The sequence below is a fragment of the Corythoichthys intestinalis genome, chromosome 6, assembly GCF_030265065.1.
Source record: "Corythoichthys intestinalis isolate RoL2023-P3 chromosome 6, ASM3026506v1, whole genome shotgun sequence".
Lineage (NCBI taxonomy): Eukaryota > Metazoa > Chordata > Actinopteri > Syngnathiformes > Syngnathidae > Corythoichthys > Corythoichthys intestinalis.
In genome coordinates this window covers 32,764,109-32,785,224 of record NC_080400.1, presented here as the reverse complement: position 1 = coordinate 32,785,224, position 21,116 = coordinate 32,764,109, and the positions used below count along the sequence as shown (strand labels likewise).

Genomic DNA, 21,116 nt, shown 5'->3' with positions numbered 1-21,116 from the left:
TATCCCCCCCCCAAAAAAAAAAAAAATCTCTGGAAGATTGCTCAGGCTGGCTCTAGCCTCCAGTGGTAATCCTCCGTACTTGCGGGCTTTTAAAACATTTCCGAGTCTTCATTTTTACACCCCCGGACGGAACTTGCCCCTCGGCTTGCATGTTGGCCCTTCGTACGTCACTTCCGACTGAAGTGCCTGCGGGGCGCCTGCCTGTGCTGCTTGCCTGGTTGGGAGGGGACAGTCACGGAGCGGAGGGCTTTCGCTAGAGGAGCAGTAAACCCACTCACCTCACCAAAGCATCGGAGACTCGGTTTAATATGTCCACGAGTTGAACATTATTGATTGCCGTTTGTCTACGCTCTCTTACCCACTGAATAGCGGCCCTGAGGACTTGTTCTCTCTCCCACTGGCCCGCTTCGGTGACAAACCGAGCACGCCGCCGCTGTTATTGTGAGAAAGAAAACAAGCTAGTCGGCTAAGCTTGTGTGATCATTGACAGAGTTCAATACACACAAGCGGAGAGTGATAAACGGCAGAGGGAGCCTTGTACGGCCCTACTCGTGAAACTCTTCGAGGAGTGGGACTATTTCACAGCGAAGGTACGTAAAGAAGGCTGGGGAGAAAAAAAGCCGGCGTGGTAGTAATAATAGATTAGAAGATGTGTGAAGTGGATAGGTGGCGTGTTAGCTTAGCTGTTAGCTTGGAGGCTATCGCGGTTTGCTGACTTGTTTCTAAATGTCAATTTCGCCGTCCCCGGGGCTGCGAGGTGAACGGCCAGGCCTGTTGTTGAGTGCCCAAACTAGGTGGAGCATGGGAAGCAATTTTCCGATTTATGGAACCCGTGTGACACCGTTCTCTGACCAATGCTAGCTTTGCTTCCACGCTAAACGACGAGGACGTGTTATGGGACTGTTATGCGGCATGGCTTTCACAAGTTTAAAAAAGCACATTGTGCTCACGTCGCCATACAAGGAGACGGCGCACTGATTCTGTGGGTTTCCCAATGGTCATATACAATACTTGCTGCCTTTAGCAAAGTCCTGCTTTGTCACGACAAGGGTTCAAATTTTGTTGCATCCCATATGGGTAATAATGTAAAAAAAAAAAAAAAACTTTAGCCTTGTGACCACACTAAAGTTAGGGTATGTTCGTTTAATAAAATATCTCGAAATGACATTACTCAAATCTTTTTGAATTCATTAACTTTGTATCGACTTTCATTGAAATATTAAATATACATATCTTTGTTTTATAATAACAATACATTTGAGCTCTCAAGTCACTAATACGGATACCCCCTACGTGTACCTTGAGAAGACACTTGGGAGCAAAAGTGGATGCGGTATCACTGGTGTACTTTTTCCCATCATGTTGTCATAATTGTCAGATGCTCCGATAGGAAGGAGGTGACGTGCACATTTCAGCACTTTTCTGTGTTGCGGGCTGGTGGTGAAACATGTGAAAGGTAAGGGCATATTGCAGCATAGCGCGTGTGCAGGGCTTCCCTGACTGAACTTTAACTCGTTTTGGCAAGCCTGCCCCATACAATCAACTGCTCACATTTCTTGTAGACTGCATTTGCTTCATTTTGTTAATCCCTCATATCTAATAGTATCTTTTATTAGAGCATTGGACAATACAGTCACCAATAGACAGTTTATAGACGATATACTTTTAATTTTGGCAAGTTATTTTTTAGTTGATATCGGTAGATTATATACTGATTTTGATTTTATATAGAAAGTAAAATTCAAGGAGGTATTTTCAGAATTAAGAGAATTGATAGTGTTGTGCTTATTAGTATCGAGTCACAAGATCCACAATATTATGAGAAATGAAGGATATTTTAAACTGTGAATGGTAATATTGCACTGAAAGGTGTAATATTTGCAGAGTAAACTAAAGTCGTTAAAATGACATGAAAACATAAAATATGTGACATAAATTTTATAATGGTAGTCGGTCACTTAAGCTGAGAAAAAAAATCTTCTGGCGATATATCGTGATCCTTTATGTCCCAATACCAAGTATCGATACTTTTTCGGAGTATCGATACTGTAGATACTTCTAATGTCCTGTGCCAACGCAGCGCCGGCCACAAGCCAACAAACTAGAGATGATCCGATCACTCTCCGTCCTGCTGCTTTTCTTGGTCCGCAGTAGCTGCAGTTTACTTGTTAAAGTTAACGATGCTTGACAAACTTGAAGCTTTGATGTTTCCAGAGAAGCCTGAGAGCGCTAAACTCGAAAGAGCCGCATGTGTCAATCATTGTTGAGCTTGTTAAACACTTGAGGTATTGTGCTATGGCAAGTCATTGTGCGTAAGTGTCATCAGCAGCGTGAGCGGATTTGACACGTATTTTTCTACTTTATTCTTGTTTAAAAGTAATTCAGTGGGACAGGAACATGTTTATAGCAAATTTTTTGGGGAACAATTTTTTTCGGTATCGGATCGGGACTCTATAAAATGTGAAGTGTTTTAAATTGTTTTTTGTTCTATTTTGCACGGAACAGTTAATGCACTTTTCAATGTAAAAAAAAAAATGGAATGTTAAATGGCATCTAGTTTATATGGAGATACATGCCTCTGTGGTTTTATAAATTATCAAAGGTAATATGTTGCGATAGTTGAAGTATCGCAATACATGTCTGATCGCCACATAGGTATCAGGATACGGATCGGATCGTGACAAAAGCGGATCGTCCCAGCCCTAGTAGTCAAAGTTTTAACCAGAGAAATTGTAATATAATGAGAATAAAGAGGTAATGGTACAAGAATAAATGCAACCTAAACTTAAAATGAATAAAAAAAATCAAAGTAACAAACGGTTAAAAGTTATGATTTTGTTTCTCAGGTGTTTTTGATTTCATTCTTGTGGAATGGTTTGTATCGTTTCCATTTTGCCCTTATACTCCTGCTCACTGCAATACAACCAAAGGCTTTTAAGAAGAACTCGACATTGTGGCAGTGACACATCTCATAGGGTTTGCCTGCTTCAATTTGAAACTCATTTTTATTCTAACTGGTCCTGCAGCTGACATGGCAGCCGCCATGTTTTCCTCGTGGTGGTCGTCAAGTTTATATTTGGAGTATTGGGGCAGTACGCTTTATCTACGTCAGTTTATGTGTGGGAATCCCAGCACACCAACTGGACAATGATTTTGAGAGATCTCCACAATGCAAGTTGCTTCTGCCCTCTCAATATTTTTTTAGACATAGTTTACATCTTAACGATTGTGCTAGAACACCCCCTCACACACACACATGCACACACTGCCATACAGTCGTCGTGACGCATTGATGTCTCAATACTGTTCCAATTCCATGTTTGAATCAGGCTTTAAACAGGATTACAGTATTTGATGGAGAAAGTGGACAGATTAGAATGGCGTATCAATGGTGTTTTCTCAACTCTTGGGAGCAAGATCCAGTGGCCAATTTTTCCAAACACTTCTGGGACATCATTTTGTAAGACAGGAGGCTGGACCTCGCAAGTAATTTAAATCCCATATTTTCTCATATTAGATGTTTATGCATCCTTTTTTTTTGTTATGCGTATTAGACATGCTTCTTAGACATGATGTTCTGTCAGCATTGATAGCAGTAACTTATTCTTTACCTTGTGTTGTTTTCTCTTCCCAGGCCCTTGGGACAAGTGTGGTATCTGAGTTGCTGTCACTCTCTCGAGCAGTTAGTTTGAATAGTTTTCACCAGCGGCCTGCCACCCCCTCCCAACCCCACAGTTTTCTGCCCCAGCATGAATGAAGTCAGCGTTGTGAGAGAGGGATGGCTCCACAAGAGAGGTACTGTGTCTCTGTTGCTATTGTGTCTTCCCAAATCTTTGTGAATTTATGCCAGGCTCGCTTAGAAACCGTGTGGGCCTCTCAGTGATGAGCAACACATTAGTCAGTCGCATCAATAATTGATTGTAGTGTACAATTGTGTTAATACTAAATCCCGGAACATGTTTTATCAATCAAACATTAACTGTGGTCATTTTTGTGTCTCTAGGTGAATACATTAAAACTTGGAGGCCTCGTTATTTCATCTTAAAGAGTGACGGCTCCTTCATCGGCTACAAAGAGAAGCCTGAAGTGTCCAGTGATCACAGCCTGCCACCTCTCAACAACTTCTCCGTCGCAGGTCAGTTCTCCATCTTGGTTTTTGCATGACATGTTACGCTTTGACAGGTTTCTTTCCATGTTTTGGTGACCCCTTCATCCAATTTTCTTATCCGGTGGCTCTGTGCTTTGTAGAGTGCCAGCTAATGAAGACAGAGAGGCCCAGGCCCAATACATTTGTAATCCGCTGCCTCCAGTGGACCTCAGTGATTGAGCGCACCTTTCATGTCGACAGCAATGAGGAGAGGTATGTTTCAGAAACAAATGACCTATCAAGAAGATTTTCGTTAATTCCTTGCAATTTTCAAAAGTCCAACACCATCATTACACGTTTATGAACTCTACAAGCAATATTTCGAGTAACATTTGAATATAATAAAGCTCCTAAGGAGGTAAACAAAAAAACATGATGTTTTTTTTCCCCGAGAAGCCCGAAACAACATTTATGAATTGATCAATTAAAAGTAACATATAAATATTAGTGCTGTCAGTTAACACGTTAATAACGGCCTAAGCGCAAATCCCTTTTGACACCATCAAGACAATGCGTGCGCCCCATTGGCCATCGGAGTGAAATACTGGTTCTCAGACTAAACTTAATTTTGGATTTAAATGGCCAATATGGGGCACAATGAGGCGGCGCAAAGAGTGTAAACTCGCCATGGTGTTTTCGAGCATGTTTTGATGAAAATACAGCGAAGAACCTGGCGCCACGCGCAGCTTTCGGGCCGCCATAGACTGACTATATGCGGGCAAAAGCACACGGAGGATTGGGGTGGATTCCCATTGTCAGCTGCAACTTAACTTTGGCTGTTTTAGTCCAAATGGTGGCACACTGAGGCAGATTGTGATATTTATTATCATTTTTTGAGCTGCAATACGCAAACATACTGGGAATGAACATGTAGAAAGAAAACGTGGGCTGAGTTCCACGAGAACTTTCAGCACGGAGGCTCCGAGCGGTTTGTGCTCCTCTCACGGCCGCCCAAAGCTCACCATTTGCAGGCACGAGGAAATGGGCGTTTTAATTAAAAATGTGGTACTCTGAGGTGGATTGACTGGCGCAAACACATCTAAAATGCCCACATGACCTATAGAATTGCTTTGGAAGACCAGCGTTTTGGTGAGTTCAATCATATAATCTCATTTTTCCCATTTTTTTGGTAATTTTATATCATGAATAATATTAAACCAATGACAACAAATGATGTTTCATTAACGTATACATGTAGACTATATAGAAATGTCAAGTGTATAAAATAAAGAGATATAAAAGTGTTATAGATATACCCAAAAAAATTAAAGGGCACACTTTGAACCCTTGATGTCAGAAATGTGAGCAGACGCACTAACCACTCTTCCTCCGTGCCGCCCTTTTATTTGAAGTTATTTGGGTAAAATGGATGTTCATTTTTACAAGTGTAAATTTGGCCAACTCTTGTTTCTATTGAGGCTTGATTTGAATTATGTATGGTAGGCACATTGGTCAACTCCAATGCTAACAGGTGTATTTAAAACTTAAAATATATAATCATTTTTGCGTTTTAAAAAAATGGGGGGAAATGTGATGTATCGCGAGTTAACTATGGACTGTATGCGATTGATATTTTAATTGCTTGACGGCACTTGTAATAATATTTTATCAAATGGGACAAATCAAGGATTTTATTTTACAAAAAAAAGTGAGTTAACTATGCAAAAATGCCATTAACTGCAATCAAAAATTTTAATAGCTTGACACAACTAAGTAATAATATATAAATAGTAATATTTATGAACAACCCCGAGCCCTGTTAAAGGCATTTACTTCAGAGTTGAAGCGCCATTGTAAACTAATGGAGCTGTTTATGTTACAGCCTTGATCCTATTTTCATTTTAACATTGACAACGTTATCTTGAGCAAGTCTCAAGTTTCAACAGTCGAGTAAGACGGTGGGCCTGAATGGCCTATTGTTCAGGACTTGGTAATCCATTTTAGATTTTGATAATTACATCTGTGCTCAAAATAGAGTTTGGGTCCAAATTAGACCAGATTATAATTGAGCAAGCACTATTTGTTTCTGTCGACTTAAATGGCTTGATGGAGCATTTCTAGCTTTTGGAGGGGGGGTCTGTACTTCTGTTAGTCACTCATTTTCACTTCATAGTACTCCATAATGAATTTCATAAACCAGCAAGGAATAAATTTGATTTGAACATGAGGAAAGATTGTCTTTCAAGTGTATATATGTGCCCTGTTGTTTCAGGGAAGAATGGATGCGTTCCATCCAGGCGGTGGCAAACAGCCTGAAGAGTCAGCAGCAAGATGAGGAGCCCATGGAGATCAAATTTGGCTCGCCAAGCGACAGCAGCGGAGCAGAGGAGATGGAGATCGCCATATCCAAATCTCGCTCAAAAGTGGTCAGCTCACATTTTATTGAGCTAGTGTTTTCAAGCCCCTTGATACAAACAGGGTGCTTAAGAATGTGAGCTAATGTGTTTTGGTCATTGTGGTTTCTCTGTCATCGCCTCAGCAGACCATGAGTGATTTCGACTACCTGAAGTTACTGGGCAAAGGCACCTTTGGTAAAGTGATCCTGGTGAAAGAGAAGGCTACGGGAATGTACTACGCCATGAAAATCCTCCGCAAAGAAGTCATCATTGCAAAAGTTAGTGCTTGTCATATTAAAATGTCTTCTAATTACCGTGTTGGCCTGAATATTAGACGGTGTTTTTTGCATTGAAATAAGACTGAAAAAGTAGAAGTCGTCTTATAGACCCTACCCACCGACGTCATAAAACCACGTGCTCGCTGTATGGTTCCGCCCACTTGTCCGTCATTTTGTCTCTGTATTAGCATTGGTTTCAATTGATCGAGGAATTTAAAATGCATTTCATGGAAGACCCGGTGCTTTCTGATGCCGTAAACTCACTGGATGTGTTGCATAAAAGGCGTTATGTGGAAAAGCTTCGTTCTATACAGTCGCCAGATCCATATTTGATGCCTAAATCGATGATTTTTGACCGGCTGCCTTCGCCGTCTCTGCCTGACCCTGATATTTACAACTATCTTGTCCACACAAAATCAGCCTATTCTCACGAAAGTTTGAAAAACTTTAAGAGCTTGGAGGCTTATAAATGCTACGTTGCTGGTTGGGTGAAACAGGTCCTCGTACACGAAAATTCGGCAGGAATCTTGTGCTCGGAAGGTGAGTTACGAAATGTTCAATTCAAAATCTTTTGTTCTTGCTAACATCCACTGTCAAGTCTAATGTATTTCATGTCATTTGTCAATGGAGCTAGGGCTTTTAATGTTTATATGGTTTAGCGATAGCACTCTCACGACATACATACGTGTATGTTGTCAGCGATTAGCCTAGCAATGATCTTAATTGTGGTTGTCAGCCCAAAACCCTCTAAATATATATTAAATGCATCTTACCAGATATAAAATGACTACTACATAATCTGTGGTAATCGTTTGGAGCCCAGTTTTCTCGTCGAATTGCAGCAGCCCATCTCGCTCTCTCTTCTCCGTGTCTCTCGGAATCCGGTAGAACTTCAAGTCTCTCCGTCTATCTTCTCTGTTATTGCAACCGACCGCCACACACGCCTTCACCATTTTGATTATTAATGTTAACGAGCAGAAAAACACGCCGTAAATAGGAGGAATGTACGTAGCCGTAACAGGTCAACACGATGTGTTGACGGACAAGTGGGCGGCACCAGTCAGGAGAGCGGAGTTGTGACGTCACGTGGGTAGGGTCTATATTCGGGGTCTAGACATTATACCCATTCACGACGCTAGATGGCGCCAGATATACATTAAGCGAATGCTGAATTTGAGGAGTAATGTTCTGTCTTGACAGATCTCAGCTACTCTCAAGTTTAACCACTTTGCATTATTTTATTGTAATGTTTTTCCTTATTCAGATTTGTTTCAAGACTACAGTTAGACCTCACTTTGGTCAATGCAGTTATTGCAATTTTGTTTTTATCGCAATAGATTGGTTTATTTATATTTCAAAAACCAGAACCCATTCATTTACAAATGTGATTGCACTTTAGTTTACATATTTATATTGTTCAGATATTAAGATTTGAATGAGGCAAAATAACATGCTTTTTCTCTCAAAATATATTGGTATAATAATTTGTTTGAGATGTACTGTAATTATTTTCTGTATAAAAATTAATTTGGTGTTCAAAAAGTCTTTTTTCAAACTTGAGTCTTGAAAAAGAGGGGGTCGTCTCATAATGAGGGCTGTCTTATCTTCGGGCCGATACTATATTTATTTATTCTATATTTTCACTTTTGCATCTGTGAGCTGCAAGGGTTGGGGCAGCTTATGTTATTACAACCACAATTCCCAAAACATAACGAAAAACAGTGGTAAAAACCTCAAATGTCGATGCAATGTACGTTCATTGTTCAGCTCCAATTTGAATGTCCAGAAAATCCACAAGCGTCATCTCAGAAACACAGTGGTCATCCATGCTGTAACCTTTAGCTAACTAGTTATGTTAATTTGCTTTATAGGCAGTTTGTTACATGTAGTTTGCATGTGTGCTTACTCTTGTTACATGTACAATATGTGTGTGTTTGCTTTAGGACGAGGTGGCGCACACAGTGACTGAGAGCAGAGTACTCCAAAATACGCGGCATCCCTTTCTCACAGTAAGTAAAAAATCTCCGCAACACACGTCTATTCATAATCAAAATAATGCATTAATGTGTCTTTCTGTTTACACACAGACACTAAAGTATGCTTTTCAAACAAATGATCGTCTATGCTTTGTGATGGAGTATGCAAATGGCGGAGAAGTAAGTTATTACCTCTAATATCTCACTTTGTTTATACTGTGGGTTATTGGTGTACAGCACAAACAACATCCGTGGGAATTAATTTTAATCATTTAAAATTACCTTTTAAATATTATGTCATGTTTTTGTTCTTTTCTAGCTTTTCTTTCACTTATCTCGCGACCGAGTGTTCACAGAAGACAGGGCCCGATTCTACGGTGCAGAAATTGTATCAGCACTGGAGTACCTACACTCATGCAATGTTGTTTACAGGGATTTAAAGGTACAGTATCTCATTGCCAAATACTGTAGTTTCTCACGTATAATACCCTTTTCTTATTTTTTAAATACACTGACTGTGTGCATGCTCAGAAGGCTGTTGCGCCTACCCTGAAATGTAATGTGAATCAAACAATATTCAGTGTCTGTTTGTGTATGCACAATGCACTTGTATGAACATGACTACCATATTTATTGGAGTATAAATCTCTCCGAAAAAATAATAAAAAAATAGTTAAAACATAGCTATATGAACAGCTTCACCATTTAGACTTCTTCTTGTCATACCTGCGCTTAAAAATAAATAAACTAAAGGTTTCAAGTTAGAAGAAGCAAACAGTTGTGCTCCTAAAATTATTTGATGGACTTCGTTTATTTTTTTAATTATTTTTTAAATTTGTATTATTTTTTTTGTCATTTGTTTGATTTTGCACTTCGCATTTCTTAAATTTGTTGTATTTCCTTTTTGTTTCATTTTGCACTTCACATCCTTCAGATTTTTAGGACTTACCATATGGTTTGAATGGTATTTTTCCACACATTAATATGATTAGTAGACAGCCATAATTGTCACAAGCCTGGGGAATTTTCCCTTGATTGGCAGAAGGTAATATTTACTCTTTAGCCATGTCGGTCATTGTGAAATAACGTTTAGGAACATGTGAGATTGTGCATTTTAATAAATAGAAATGTCGACTTACCAGAGTATGTCACAGGCCAAACAATGAAAAAATGTTTGATTTATTTTCTGAAAATCATGGTATATTTCAAATTTCTCATGATGACAAAAGGTATGCTGTGCACACACACACATTGACATTTTAACCTAGCTACATTACCCAGTGTATTGATATCCTTGTTATTATTTTCTTCACTACATTAATATATCACCGACTCTAATTTCACGTCTTTCTTTTTTTCAGCTGGAAAATCTAATGTTGGACAAGGATGGCCACATAAAGATAACAGACTTTGGCCTGTGCAAAGAAGGCATCACAGATGGTGCTACCATGAAAACCTTCTGTGGGACTCCTGAATATCTGGCACCTGAGGTAAAGGACGAGCATACCTCGACAAGATGTTTTGCATTAAAACAGTGTTTGAAATAAATCCATTGTATGTCAGTGTGAAGCATTTCCTTTACTTTTCTCCAACAGGTACTAGAGGACAACGACTACGGTCGTGCTGTGGACTGGTGGGGACTGGGTGTGGTCATGTACGAGATGATGTGTGGCCGTTTGCCCTTCTACAACCAGGACCATGAGCGACTCTTTGAGCTCATTCTTATGGAGGAAATCCGCTTCCCTAAGAACCTGGCTCCTGAAGCCAAGGCGCTGCTGGCCGGCCTGCTCAAGAAGGATCCTAAGCAGAGGTTTGTCCTGAGCTTTGACCTTAGCCACCAACGTGCATTTCTGATAGAATAATTTATAATCTTCAGTTATATTGGTGTTATGCGGCAAATGGACTAGTCATTTACATTTTCCATTTCCTGTACATTGTTCACATTTTAACTTGGGCTAGAGATGTGCAATACGAACATTTTTTTTTTTATCTTGTTTCATGTTACAGGGTATTATATATGCCAATGACGACATGTACCCCATTATAGTTTTGCTGAAAATACATAACATTTAAATTAATAACAATTTTCCATGTTTTAGATGAAGAGGTTTGGACATTACCACCTTGCTGAAACTTCACCAATGGTTTCACACCTAAAAAAGTTTTAGTACCACATTGATGTGTCTATAATTGCCAAAACAGGATTAGCTAATTAAATATAACTCAACAGTACTAACTGGAACATGTTGCTGCTACGGCCACAACTGATGCCAAAGCACCCGAGGTGCAGACTGTTAACCAGTTTACAGCCAGCAGTGAACAACGCTACAGCCTCAGTCACTAACTCTCATGTTAATCACCAGGAAAAAAACAAGCTCCACCGCATCAAGCCACAGATATTTATAATGTGATGGTTGCCAACCTTGGGTGGACAGCAATAATAACCTGTATGTAATTGGCAAAGATTGTTGTTTGATAATACAAAATATACTTAATTCTGTTTAATGGGACTATAAGTCATTTTCATATTGCACAACATTTGTTCTGTGAAGTTTGATCCAGCTATCCAATTTTTATGAAGCTTGTTTTTATCAGTCACAAGTAGGCTAAAAACTGGCCTGGTCGCCTTTCAGTTGGAGGACAAACGACCTTTACGACTCACATTGACACCAATGGGCAGTGTTGTTGAAGTTACTTTTGAAGAGCAAGAGTTATAGTTGATTCTCTGAAAAAGTAATTACTTGTCAATCAATTATGAAAGTAGCTACATTAAGTTACTTTACTAAACATATATATATATATATATATATATATATATATATATGTTTTATGTATTTATATATAAAACCGATTTTTTAAAAAATTAAAAGGTTTAAAAATGTATTTCCACTCTGAAAAGCCTCCACTCTGTGTCATATGCATTTGCTATTGCAGCGGGTGTTAGTGTTCAACCGGAGTTTTGTGAATGTGCGTCAACTGGGTTTGTGTGTTAGTGTTTAGTACCGTCGTACCTAAACACCCGCCGTACTCTTTCAGACTGTCTTAGTTTACGCTGACATCTGACCCTATGTTAGCTAATGAATAAACTCTTCTGGGACGTACTGTGGTCACGTTAGAGTGAAAAGAGCAATGTGGACTCCCAAATAGGGATGTCCCGATCGCATATTTTTGCACCCGAGTCACCTGATTTTGAGAATCTGCCGATAAAGACTCTTGATCCAATAGGGGGAAAAAGTGTTGTTTAAAACAGGGGTCCCCAACCTTTTTTGCACCACGGACCGGTGTTATTTGGGTCTTTTTTTCACGGACCGGTGTTCTGACAAATTTTACAACCCATCAAAAATTGCAACTATGCGGTTCTGCGCATGCGCGTAACATTAAACATAGCCGCAAAATGCGCAAATGCAGTGATTCCAAAGTAAACACTACAAACTTTCTTGAAAGAAAGGAATATTACGTTTGATCGTGGAAGGACTTGTAGAAAAGTTCTCCACGGATACATCCTGCCATGTTAGCTGCACACATCAACTGCACACCGCTCTCACCATTAACGACTTTGCCCTGTCGTTAAGCATTAATTAAGAAGCCCGGTTCACAAAGATACGATGTTGGAAATTGTAGCAAGGTTTTCAATGCCCTGTCAGGATATTCAGGAATGACTTTAATCCAGAACCTCGGTAGAGTTGTTGTCTCAAATGTACGTTGAATAAGGTCGCCATCATTTGCGATCTCTACAAGTTGATCCTCCTGTTGCATAGACATGCTCGAATCACTCGGTTTATTCACAAATGGGTCACGAATCCTCTCCTACGCAGTTTGTGGGTCTTCGAGGTTGCAGGCTCGTCAGGTGCCCGTTTCGCCGGATAAATACCTCAAAAGACGTCCGTTTTCGTCAGACGTCATCTTCGCTCGTGTGGGGGCTAATTATTTCCGTGAACAAATGTGCTGCGCCCACGGCCTAGTAATACGATTATCGAGGACAAGCGCACATAGATATATTATATACACAAGCAAGATGTACTGCTTGCAGTCCAATCAATGGATTTCTGTGACGACCTTCTAATCTATCCCGTAGTATCATATCTAGAGTAGACAGGGATATTGGTGTGTTAAGCAGGGGCACAGGGTTAATTCAGCCAGAATGCGGTCGGTAATAAATTACTATTTCTGTGCGGCCCGGTAGCAAATGCGCTACGGACCGGTACTGGTCCGTGGCCCGGCAGATGGGGACCCCTGGTGTAAAACAAAACCAAAGTTTTATACATGTTACTTTATCACTGTGCCGCCTTCATAATGTGAATTATTTTTAAACAAAAATAACATAGAAAAATGCTTGTCTTTATTAAATGCTTCATTGAGTGAGTTCACTTAAATCCACTTACGCTTTGACGCTCACGCTGCTGAGAACAGGCTCTCACCTACAAAAAGTTGCCACAGCACACGACCGCAAGTGTTTGACAAGCTAAACTATGATTGACACATTTGGCCCTTTGATGGTAGTGCTACCAAGCCTCTCTGGCAAGATCAAAGCTATACCCCTGTCAATCATTGTTAACTTAAATCGCTAACTCCAGGGGCATTGCTGACCTAAAAAGCAGCAGGAGGGAGAGCGAGAGGCTGTATGAGCATAAAGCAGAAAAACATAAATATATTTTTTAAATTAAAAACCCGATGCTTTTCACCCGATTCCACACAAAAAAGCCGGATGTGAGAGTCAAACTGCGAATCTAAAACCTCTGATGCATGGGAAATGATATAAAGAAAATTAATTCAGAAATTGATGACTCTTTCATACGCTGTTAAGACTTTTATTATGACCAACACTTAAAATTGAAATATATCCTCTGTAAAATATTCTTAAAAGTAAAATTAGAGTAATTTGGAGCATATCATAAACTCTTAAAATTCCACAAGACGTCTGTGTCATATTATTTTTGGTTTCAATGCAGGTTTTTCACCAAAATGTTTGACTTATTTGTATTACTTACTATGACTTTGGAGGCTCCATTATACTCCAGTGTGACTACAAACACTCATTACCTCTTTATACTATTACAATATATTCAGTCAATCATGCTTTCTTGTATGACTGTAGAAACTGCACGGTTAACACTCAAAGCAGTTTTGTTCATTTTGTTTTAGCATGTCCTATCTGAGGCTTCTTTTGTCTTTCAAAATGTGAGTTTTTTCAGATATGACAAATTTCTGTAATTTTTGAGATGGACGATAAAAACACTGCTGCTTGGCACATGGATGAGAAACCGTAAAAGCACAGCAGTAAACAGGCAGCTTTTGATCCAATCGTTGTTATTTTCCAGACAAGATAATTGTTCTGTTTTGGCCACACAGACACGAGCTGCAGTGCAGCTTGTCAATAGGTCTTAATTAGTTTTTAGAAGACCTTCACTCTCATCTTGCCTTCAGCCAGTACATACACAGTAAACCACATTATTTAAGATGTGTTCCTTGATTCATTTTGTCTGAGGCTAATGGCCATAAGCAAGGAGGTCAATGATTGTTGTTTTAGATGTGTTTCTATGTTTTAAGTAACTAAAACAGTGTAAAGGGAGTGCTGCCTGCAGGCTAGGAAATCAAGAACAAATTTGTTTCAAATTGGTCAGGACAAGGGAACAGACACATTTTAAGAGCACTGTTTACTCACAATGAAAAAGTCGGTGGAGAACAACATGTTCTTTATGTGTTTTTGTTTCCAGGCTCGGAGGCGGACCTGACGATGCCAAAGAAGTGATGACCCACAAGTTCTTTACCTCCATGAATTGGCAAGATGTCCTGGAGAAGAAGGTGACACACTATGAGGGGATGGCACCAGTTTAACGTTTGTAGTTGGCATGATATGGACGTCAACATTGCTTTGCTTGTTATACTTCTGTCCAGCTTGTCCCACCGTTCAAGCCCCAGGTAACTTCAGAAACGGATACGAGATATTTCGACGACGAGTTCACAGCACAAACTATCACCATAACCCCACCAGATAAGTGTAAGACATCTGCTGACATAATTTTTTATTGGTCTTATGAGATTTTCTAAGAAACTAATATCTCGATATGGTGATATATCGCAATGCTTTGTATACAAATAGTTTATACACAAACTGGGTTATACTCCAGCTCGGATAAGCGATAAAACAGACATGGCTAATCTAGTGTCACAATTGTTTGGCTTTGTCTTATTTTTTATGTGTGTGCATATTTTTTTTCTTTTCCACAGATGACAGTTTAGACGCAGAGGACTCAGATCAGCGTACACACTTCCCTCAGTTCTCTTACTCTGCCAGCATACGAGAATAGTGGCTCAGACTTTTGACCAAACAGGCAGGCTAACACACAACCCAAATCTCACGTACGCACTTGCACTGCTGAGGACAAATCAAAAGACACACACAAATAAACTGGCACAAGACACATTCTCATCCAGCCTTTGACCCCCTCTCCTTTGCTCACCCTGCAAACACATAGACCAGCAGAAAATAATGTACACGATTAACACGCGGGCTGTGAGTCTTCAAGTTTGCGAGTGATGGACCTCAGCGGGTTTTACGTGGACGGACGGGCAGCTTAGTCTCCGTACATCCTCTCAGGGGGGCTATTGCTGCTCTACACTGAGCACACTTTAAAACCAGGTTATGCCAGCAAGTACCAGCTCGTTACCAGCCGTAGACACAAAAACATGACGCATAGACTGCATCTTATATAGAAACCTTGTTGATACATTTTTTAAAATCAAAAATTAGACGTCTTGATGAGATATTGGGTGATAATTGACCAATTGAGCTTCATCAATTGTTACGGTTTTAAATATAAAGCCATATTTCAGCTTTTTTTTTTTTTTTAAATAAGTGCTCTTTCTGGAACTTGCTGTTACAAATCAATTGTGTGTGTGCGCGTGCCTGCAATGGAGAGAGTGGGGGAAGGGCAAGTTTGCCATTTCTGTGTATGCACTGCATATGTGTTGACGTCCGAATGAATGTGCTAGAGAACTTTCGAACAATTTTGTTTTGCAACCATCCATTTTGTTTGTTTTTCATGGATGCTGAACATGGGCAAGCATGAACACTACACAGTGATGACCTAAAGGGAACAAGTGTGTTATTTATATTTGAAAAAAAAAAAAATTGTAGTGCGCGACTTGGCGCTAAATTTGCTGTTTGGCTTCTTGTGCATGGCTTTTTAAATCTTTTTTTTAAAAGCAAATGTCAAACACTTGTATGTTCTGCGTAGTTGCATTTCACAAACACAGTCACATGAACAAGACAAGTTTAAGGTCACTTGCCCGACGTGTCAGAGACAACTTGACCTCAGCCATTTACCACCATCAGTCCATTCATCTTCACTGCCAGGCTTCATTCAGATTAGCTACCCATCTTTCCGTTTGTAATTCCATATTTCATTTGTTAGAAAAGTAGTCTTTTGAATGTCCCCTTGTTCAAGAACAAAAAGTGTTAAGTCTTTATAATATATCCAAAAGACAACTTATTGACTGACTAGGTGGATGTTTAACACTTCAAATGATTCCACGTTGGATGTTGGTCTTGTGTTTCCTGGGAAATTATCTCCTAAGCACTTAAATCTATAGTGCCGTGGAAAACTCTACTGTATGTCACTTATTTTAATTTATTTTTTTTTGCATAGTTTCACCACTTTATCAATTTGTTGAGCACAATCAAATGAAAATTGAAGCGCAAAGCATTGATTAATATCTTTTTAATAATTCTGTGAGAATGAGTGGGCCAGAATAACAGAGATGCTAACCAGCTATTACATTTAGGAGACAATTACTTTTTCTCACTAAAGTGGTAAAATGCAGGGGTAGAAAAAAAGGAGAAGGGCTTGAATATTTTAACATGGCACTGTAAACCTGCCTGAAGCACTCGGTTTCAAAACAATGAGACACACACGAGCATCTCAAGCAATCTTAAACTGAAACAGAGGGGTATATATTAATCAATAAACCCTTTTTACACCGCCATATTCAAGCCCTTCTCCCATGTCTCTGTGCTTTATTAACATCACCAGCATGGAATGGGGTAGCAGGGCAAGTATACCCAGCAATTTTTCTGCCTTTGGACATAGTATCAGAGCCATGACAGGAATGCCAATTCATGTGTGAGTTCCTTGTGTAAGAACATTCTGCAGTGGAAGTGAAAGCAATTACTGCTGTCTGAAACTTTTTATTAAACATACCGAACACTGGCGCTTTTGCAGGCAATGTCCTGCTTCGCTGAGTTTTGTGTAAAAGGTAAATGCAGATAAATGTATCTTGTTTGGGTTCTAATGAAGCAATATAGAGGTATTCCTTTAAAATGGTCTCATTTCGGCTGATGTATAGATCGTCTAGTTCAATCAAGTTCTGGACGGATTTTTATGAAATCGTGCTTGTATTTTATTATTGCTGGAGAATATGCTGGCTAAAATTTGAATCAATTTTTTTTTCTGTTTTTGTCATTCTTTGTGTGTCCCCCTTTTTTGTCCATATATTTCTAAATACAATTTGGAAAATTTCCTGTTTAACTATACATTCTATAAAATATATATTAAAATGTTTTAAACTGCTTTCATTTTTCATTTTCATTTTATGGATTTTCCACCAAGCCACCACTCGACCCTGAACCAAATGAATCACTGGGCATCCTCATGACTCATTCATTTACTTTCACCCTTTGAGTGACTGTGATTATGTGAGATGTTAAAGTGAGAGAATATATATTTTTAATTTTATTTTTTTAAGTGGCTGCCTGAGGCACCACGGTTTCCTACGAATGATGACATAGTCCAGGGGTGGGGAACCTATAGCCTGTATATACTGTACAATGGCATGAAAAAGGTTTGAGCACCTCTGGACAAAGTTTTGTAATGTGTAAAACTAAGCAAGCGGAAGATAAAAGCTATTTCCAAAAAAAGTAGACTTTCCAGACCTTATCCCAACAGTCAACAGACATGGGGAGCCTCTAAGCAGTTACCTTGACCTAAACAAAATTGATGTCGACAAAAAAAAAAAGTATGGACAAGAGAGCAAGGCGATTTCTCATACCAATTTCCACTGCTTAAATATGTCATTGAAAGATGAAATATTTTGACCTTCCACTTGGTTGACTACACTCAAAACATTTTGAAAAGCTGAATATTTGACCAGGGGTGTCCAGTTTTTTTGCATGCCAAGGTATATGGCCTACAGGATAATTTACCTTGAAATTCTATAAATAACCCCAGAGAAACTTTTGTTTAAAAAATTGTTATTATTATTATAATTATAACAATATAAAATAAACCCAAAACATTGAATCCACAATAATATACTGTACAGTAGTGCAAAATGTTTCGGGTGGAAACATTTTTTATAACTGAGTCTGGCCCACTAAGGACTTAATAGAAAGAAACTGCATCTAATTGGAAAGTGGTTCCCCACCCTTTCTGTGATCAAATTGCTTTGAGTCTCCAGTTGACAACTGCAGCACCTCGCCATCGCAGCCTAAAGCCTCGTGTCCTGCTTTCAAGTGGGTCACAAGCTGAACATCAGAAACACTGCACTGATTGACTCCACTGTGGATTTGCCTTCATTTGCTGCCATTTGAGGGCACTGCTGAAATTATTTTTGGATTTCATTTTATTTTTATTGTATTGGTTGTGAAGCCATACACTAAACCTCGCTGCTGGTCACGCTATTAAAGCAATGCTTCATGGCTGAACATGCAAGTGGACCTCCTGTAGGGCATACACTGGCACAACAAGTGCCTCAATATTATTACCGTATGTAAATACCCCCCAAAAGATCTTGGAGGTGTGCAGATTTTGTAAAATATGATTTGCAGCTTTATCTAGCTTCTCGGTATTTGAATGTGATCCTCTGTCACGAATGTGGCACCTGATGCTGGTGTAATAAGACTTATTTTGTGGTTTCTTTCATTTTGCTTACTGCAGTTAAGGCTCAAAGAGCAACTAAAAAAAGCAATCTTTTTGATGGCTAGTCATTGTCCTATTGGACAGCTCAAGCCTGCTATTTGCAAGACAATGTAACGGGTGCACCCTGCTACAGCACAGTAGCTCATGACATTTTCAAAATGTGCCAGTAAACATTTTACTGAACCAATCTCTGTGTATGTGTTTTAATTACACGTTCACACCATTTAAATGTACAGTGACAGTCCAATATAATTTCATTACTTAAATTGACCTAATTTCTCAGTCACCAGGTAATCATTGGACATAAATTATACATTTGAAAATTTTAAGCATCAGAATACATATACTAGTCCTTCTCAAAAAAATTTGCATATTGTGACAAAGTTTCATTATTTTCTGTAATGCGCTGATAAACACGTTCATATATTTTAGATTCATTACACACAACTTAAATAGTTCAAGCCTTTTATTGTTTTAATATTAATGATTTTGGCAAAAAAGTCAAGAAAAACCAAAAATCCCATCTAAAAAAAATAGCATTTTTCATCCAACCAATACAAAAAAAGTGGTTTTTAATACAAAAAAAAGTCAACCTTCAATTAATTATATCAGCTATGCACTCAATACTTAATTATTTATAATACTTAATAAGCAGAAATGACTGCTTCAAATTGTGTGGCATGGAGGCAATCAGCCTGTGGCACTTCTGAGGTGTTACAGAGGCCCTTGATGCTGCGATAGCGGCCTTAAGCTCATCCACAGTGTTGGGTCTGGTGTCTCTCAACTTCCTCTTCACAGTATCCCACAGATTCTCTATGGCAGGGGTGGGCAAACTATTCCACAAAGGGCCGCAGTGGGTGCGGGTTTTTGTTGCAACCCATTAAGACGACACAGTTTCACCAATCAGCTGTTTTAGAAGTGCAATCAGTTGATTGCAGTCAGGTGCTTCTCATTTCTGCTGAAACCTCATTGGTTATACTATCTGTGCTGGGTCAGTTGGAATAAAGACCAGGACCCACTGCGGCCCTCGAGGACCGGTTTGCCCACCCCTGCTCTATGGGGTTCAGGTCAGGAGAGTTGACAGGCCAATTGAGCACAGTACTGCCATGGTCAGTAGACCATTTACCAGTTGTTTTGACACTGTGAGCAGGTGCCAGGTCGGGCTGGAAAATGAAATCATCTCAATAAAGCTTTTCAGCAGATGGAAGCATGAAGTGCTCCAAAATCTCCTGATAGCTAGTTGCATTGACCCTGCCCTTGATAAAACACAGTAGACAAACAGCAGCAGCTGACATGGCACCCCAGACCATCACTGACTGTGGGTAATTGACTCTGGACTTCAGGCATTTTGGCATTTCCTTCTTCCCAGTCTTCCTCCAAACTCTGGCACCTTGATTTCCGAATGGCATGCAAAATTTGCTTTCATCTGAAAAAAGTACTTTGGACCACTGAGCAACAGTCCAGTGCTGCTTCTCTGTTGCCCAGGTCAGGAGCTTCTGCCATTTCCAGCACACACCTGTGAACGGTGGCTCTGGATGTTTCTACTCCAGACTCAGTCCACTGTTTCTGCAGGTCCCCCAAGGTCTGGAATCGGCCCTTCTCTACAATCTTTCTCAGGGTGCGGTCCCCTTTTCTGATAGTGCAGCGTTTCCTGTCGCACTTTTTCCTTCCCACTGAGGTTCCTTGATACAGCACTCTGGGAACAGTCTATTCGCTCAGAAATTTCTTTCTGTGTCTTAGCCTCTTGCTTGAGGGTGTCAATGATGGCCTTCTGGACAGCAGTCAGGTCGTCAGTCTTGCCCATGATTGCGGTTTTGAGTAATGAACCAGGCTGAGAGTTTTTAAAAGCCTCAGGAATCTTTCACAGGGGTTTTGAGTTGCTTCGTTGATTTAGATGATTAGGTTAGTAGCTTCTTTAGAGTACCTTTTCATGATATGCTAATTTTTTGAGATAGGGATTTTTGTTTTTTTCTTGACTTTTTTGCCAAAATCAATATTAAAACAATAAAAGGCTTGAACTACTTCAGCTGTGTGTAATGAATCTAAAATATATGAAATTCTAACGTTTATCAGTACATTACAGAAAATAATGAACATTATCACAATATACTAATTTTTTTAGAAGGACTGGTACTAGTATACTGGGCTAGTTCATTTTTTCGTTAAGACCCATATTATGGATCATATGGGGAAATAATTACTCAATGAAACATTGTTACATACACTTCTGGCCAAAAGTATTGGCACCCTTGGAATTCTGTCAGATAATGCTCAATTTTTCCCAGGAAATGATTGCAATTACAAATGCTTTTGTAGTAATATCTTCAATTATTTTGCTTGCAATGAAAAAACAAAAGAGAAATGGGAAAAAATATAATCAAATTATGGAAAACTCAATGGGCCAGACGAATGTATTGGCACCCTCAGCCTAATACTTGGTAGCACAACCTTTAGACAAAATA

General features: G+C 39.4%; 1 protein-coding gene across 2 annotated transcripts; it reads left to right on the top strand.

Moving 5' to 3' along the window:
* The first annotated feature begins 157 nt into the window (after window positions 1–157).
* akt2 (v-akt murine thymoma viral oncogene homolog 2) lies at window positions 158–17,307 on the top strand. Of its 2 annotated transcripts, none has more exons than XM_057839565.1 (14): window positions 158–590; window positions 3,635–3,795; window positions 4,004–4,135; window positions 4,249–4,360; window positions 6,360–6,513; window positions 6,630–6,761; window positions 8,705–8,770; window positions 8,849–8,917; window positions 9,057–9,179; window positions 10,099–10,227; window positions 10,333–10,547; window positions 14,452–14,539; window positions 14,633–14,735; window positions 14,966–17,307. In XM_057839565.1, the coding sequence occupies exons 2-14, from the start codon at window positions 3,750–3,752 to the stop codon at window positions 15,043–15,045; spliced, it is 1,449 nt and encodes a 482-aa protein (XP_057695548.1). In that variant the 5' UTR covers window positions 158–590; window positions 3,635–3,749; the 3' UTR covers window positions 15,046–17,307. The 2 variants fall into 2 exon arrangements, with proteins under 2 accessions (XP_057695548.1, XP_057695546.1); XM_057839563.1 differs by having other exon boundaries at window positions 159–590; window positions 6,627–6,761.
* The last annotated feature ends 3,809 nt before the right edge of the window (window positions 17,308–21,116 follow it).

Bases quoted from the DNA above. Each gene is read 5' to 3' on its own strand.
- akt2 (XM_057839563.1), top strand. From the start codon at position 3,750: ATGAATGAAGTCAGCGTTGTGAGAGAGGGATGGCTCCACAAGAGAG. The intron at 14,540-14,632 runs GTGACACACTAT...ACTTCTGTCCAG, and splicing joins AAGATGTCCTGGAGAAGAAG to CTTGTCCCACCGTTCAAGCC. The intron at 14,736-14,965 runs GTAAGACATCTG...TCTTTTCCACAG, and splicing joins CATAACCCCACCAGATAAGT to ATGACAGTTTAGACGCAGAG.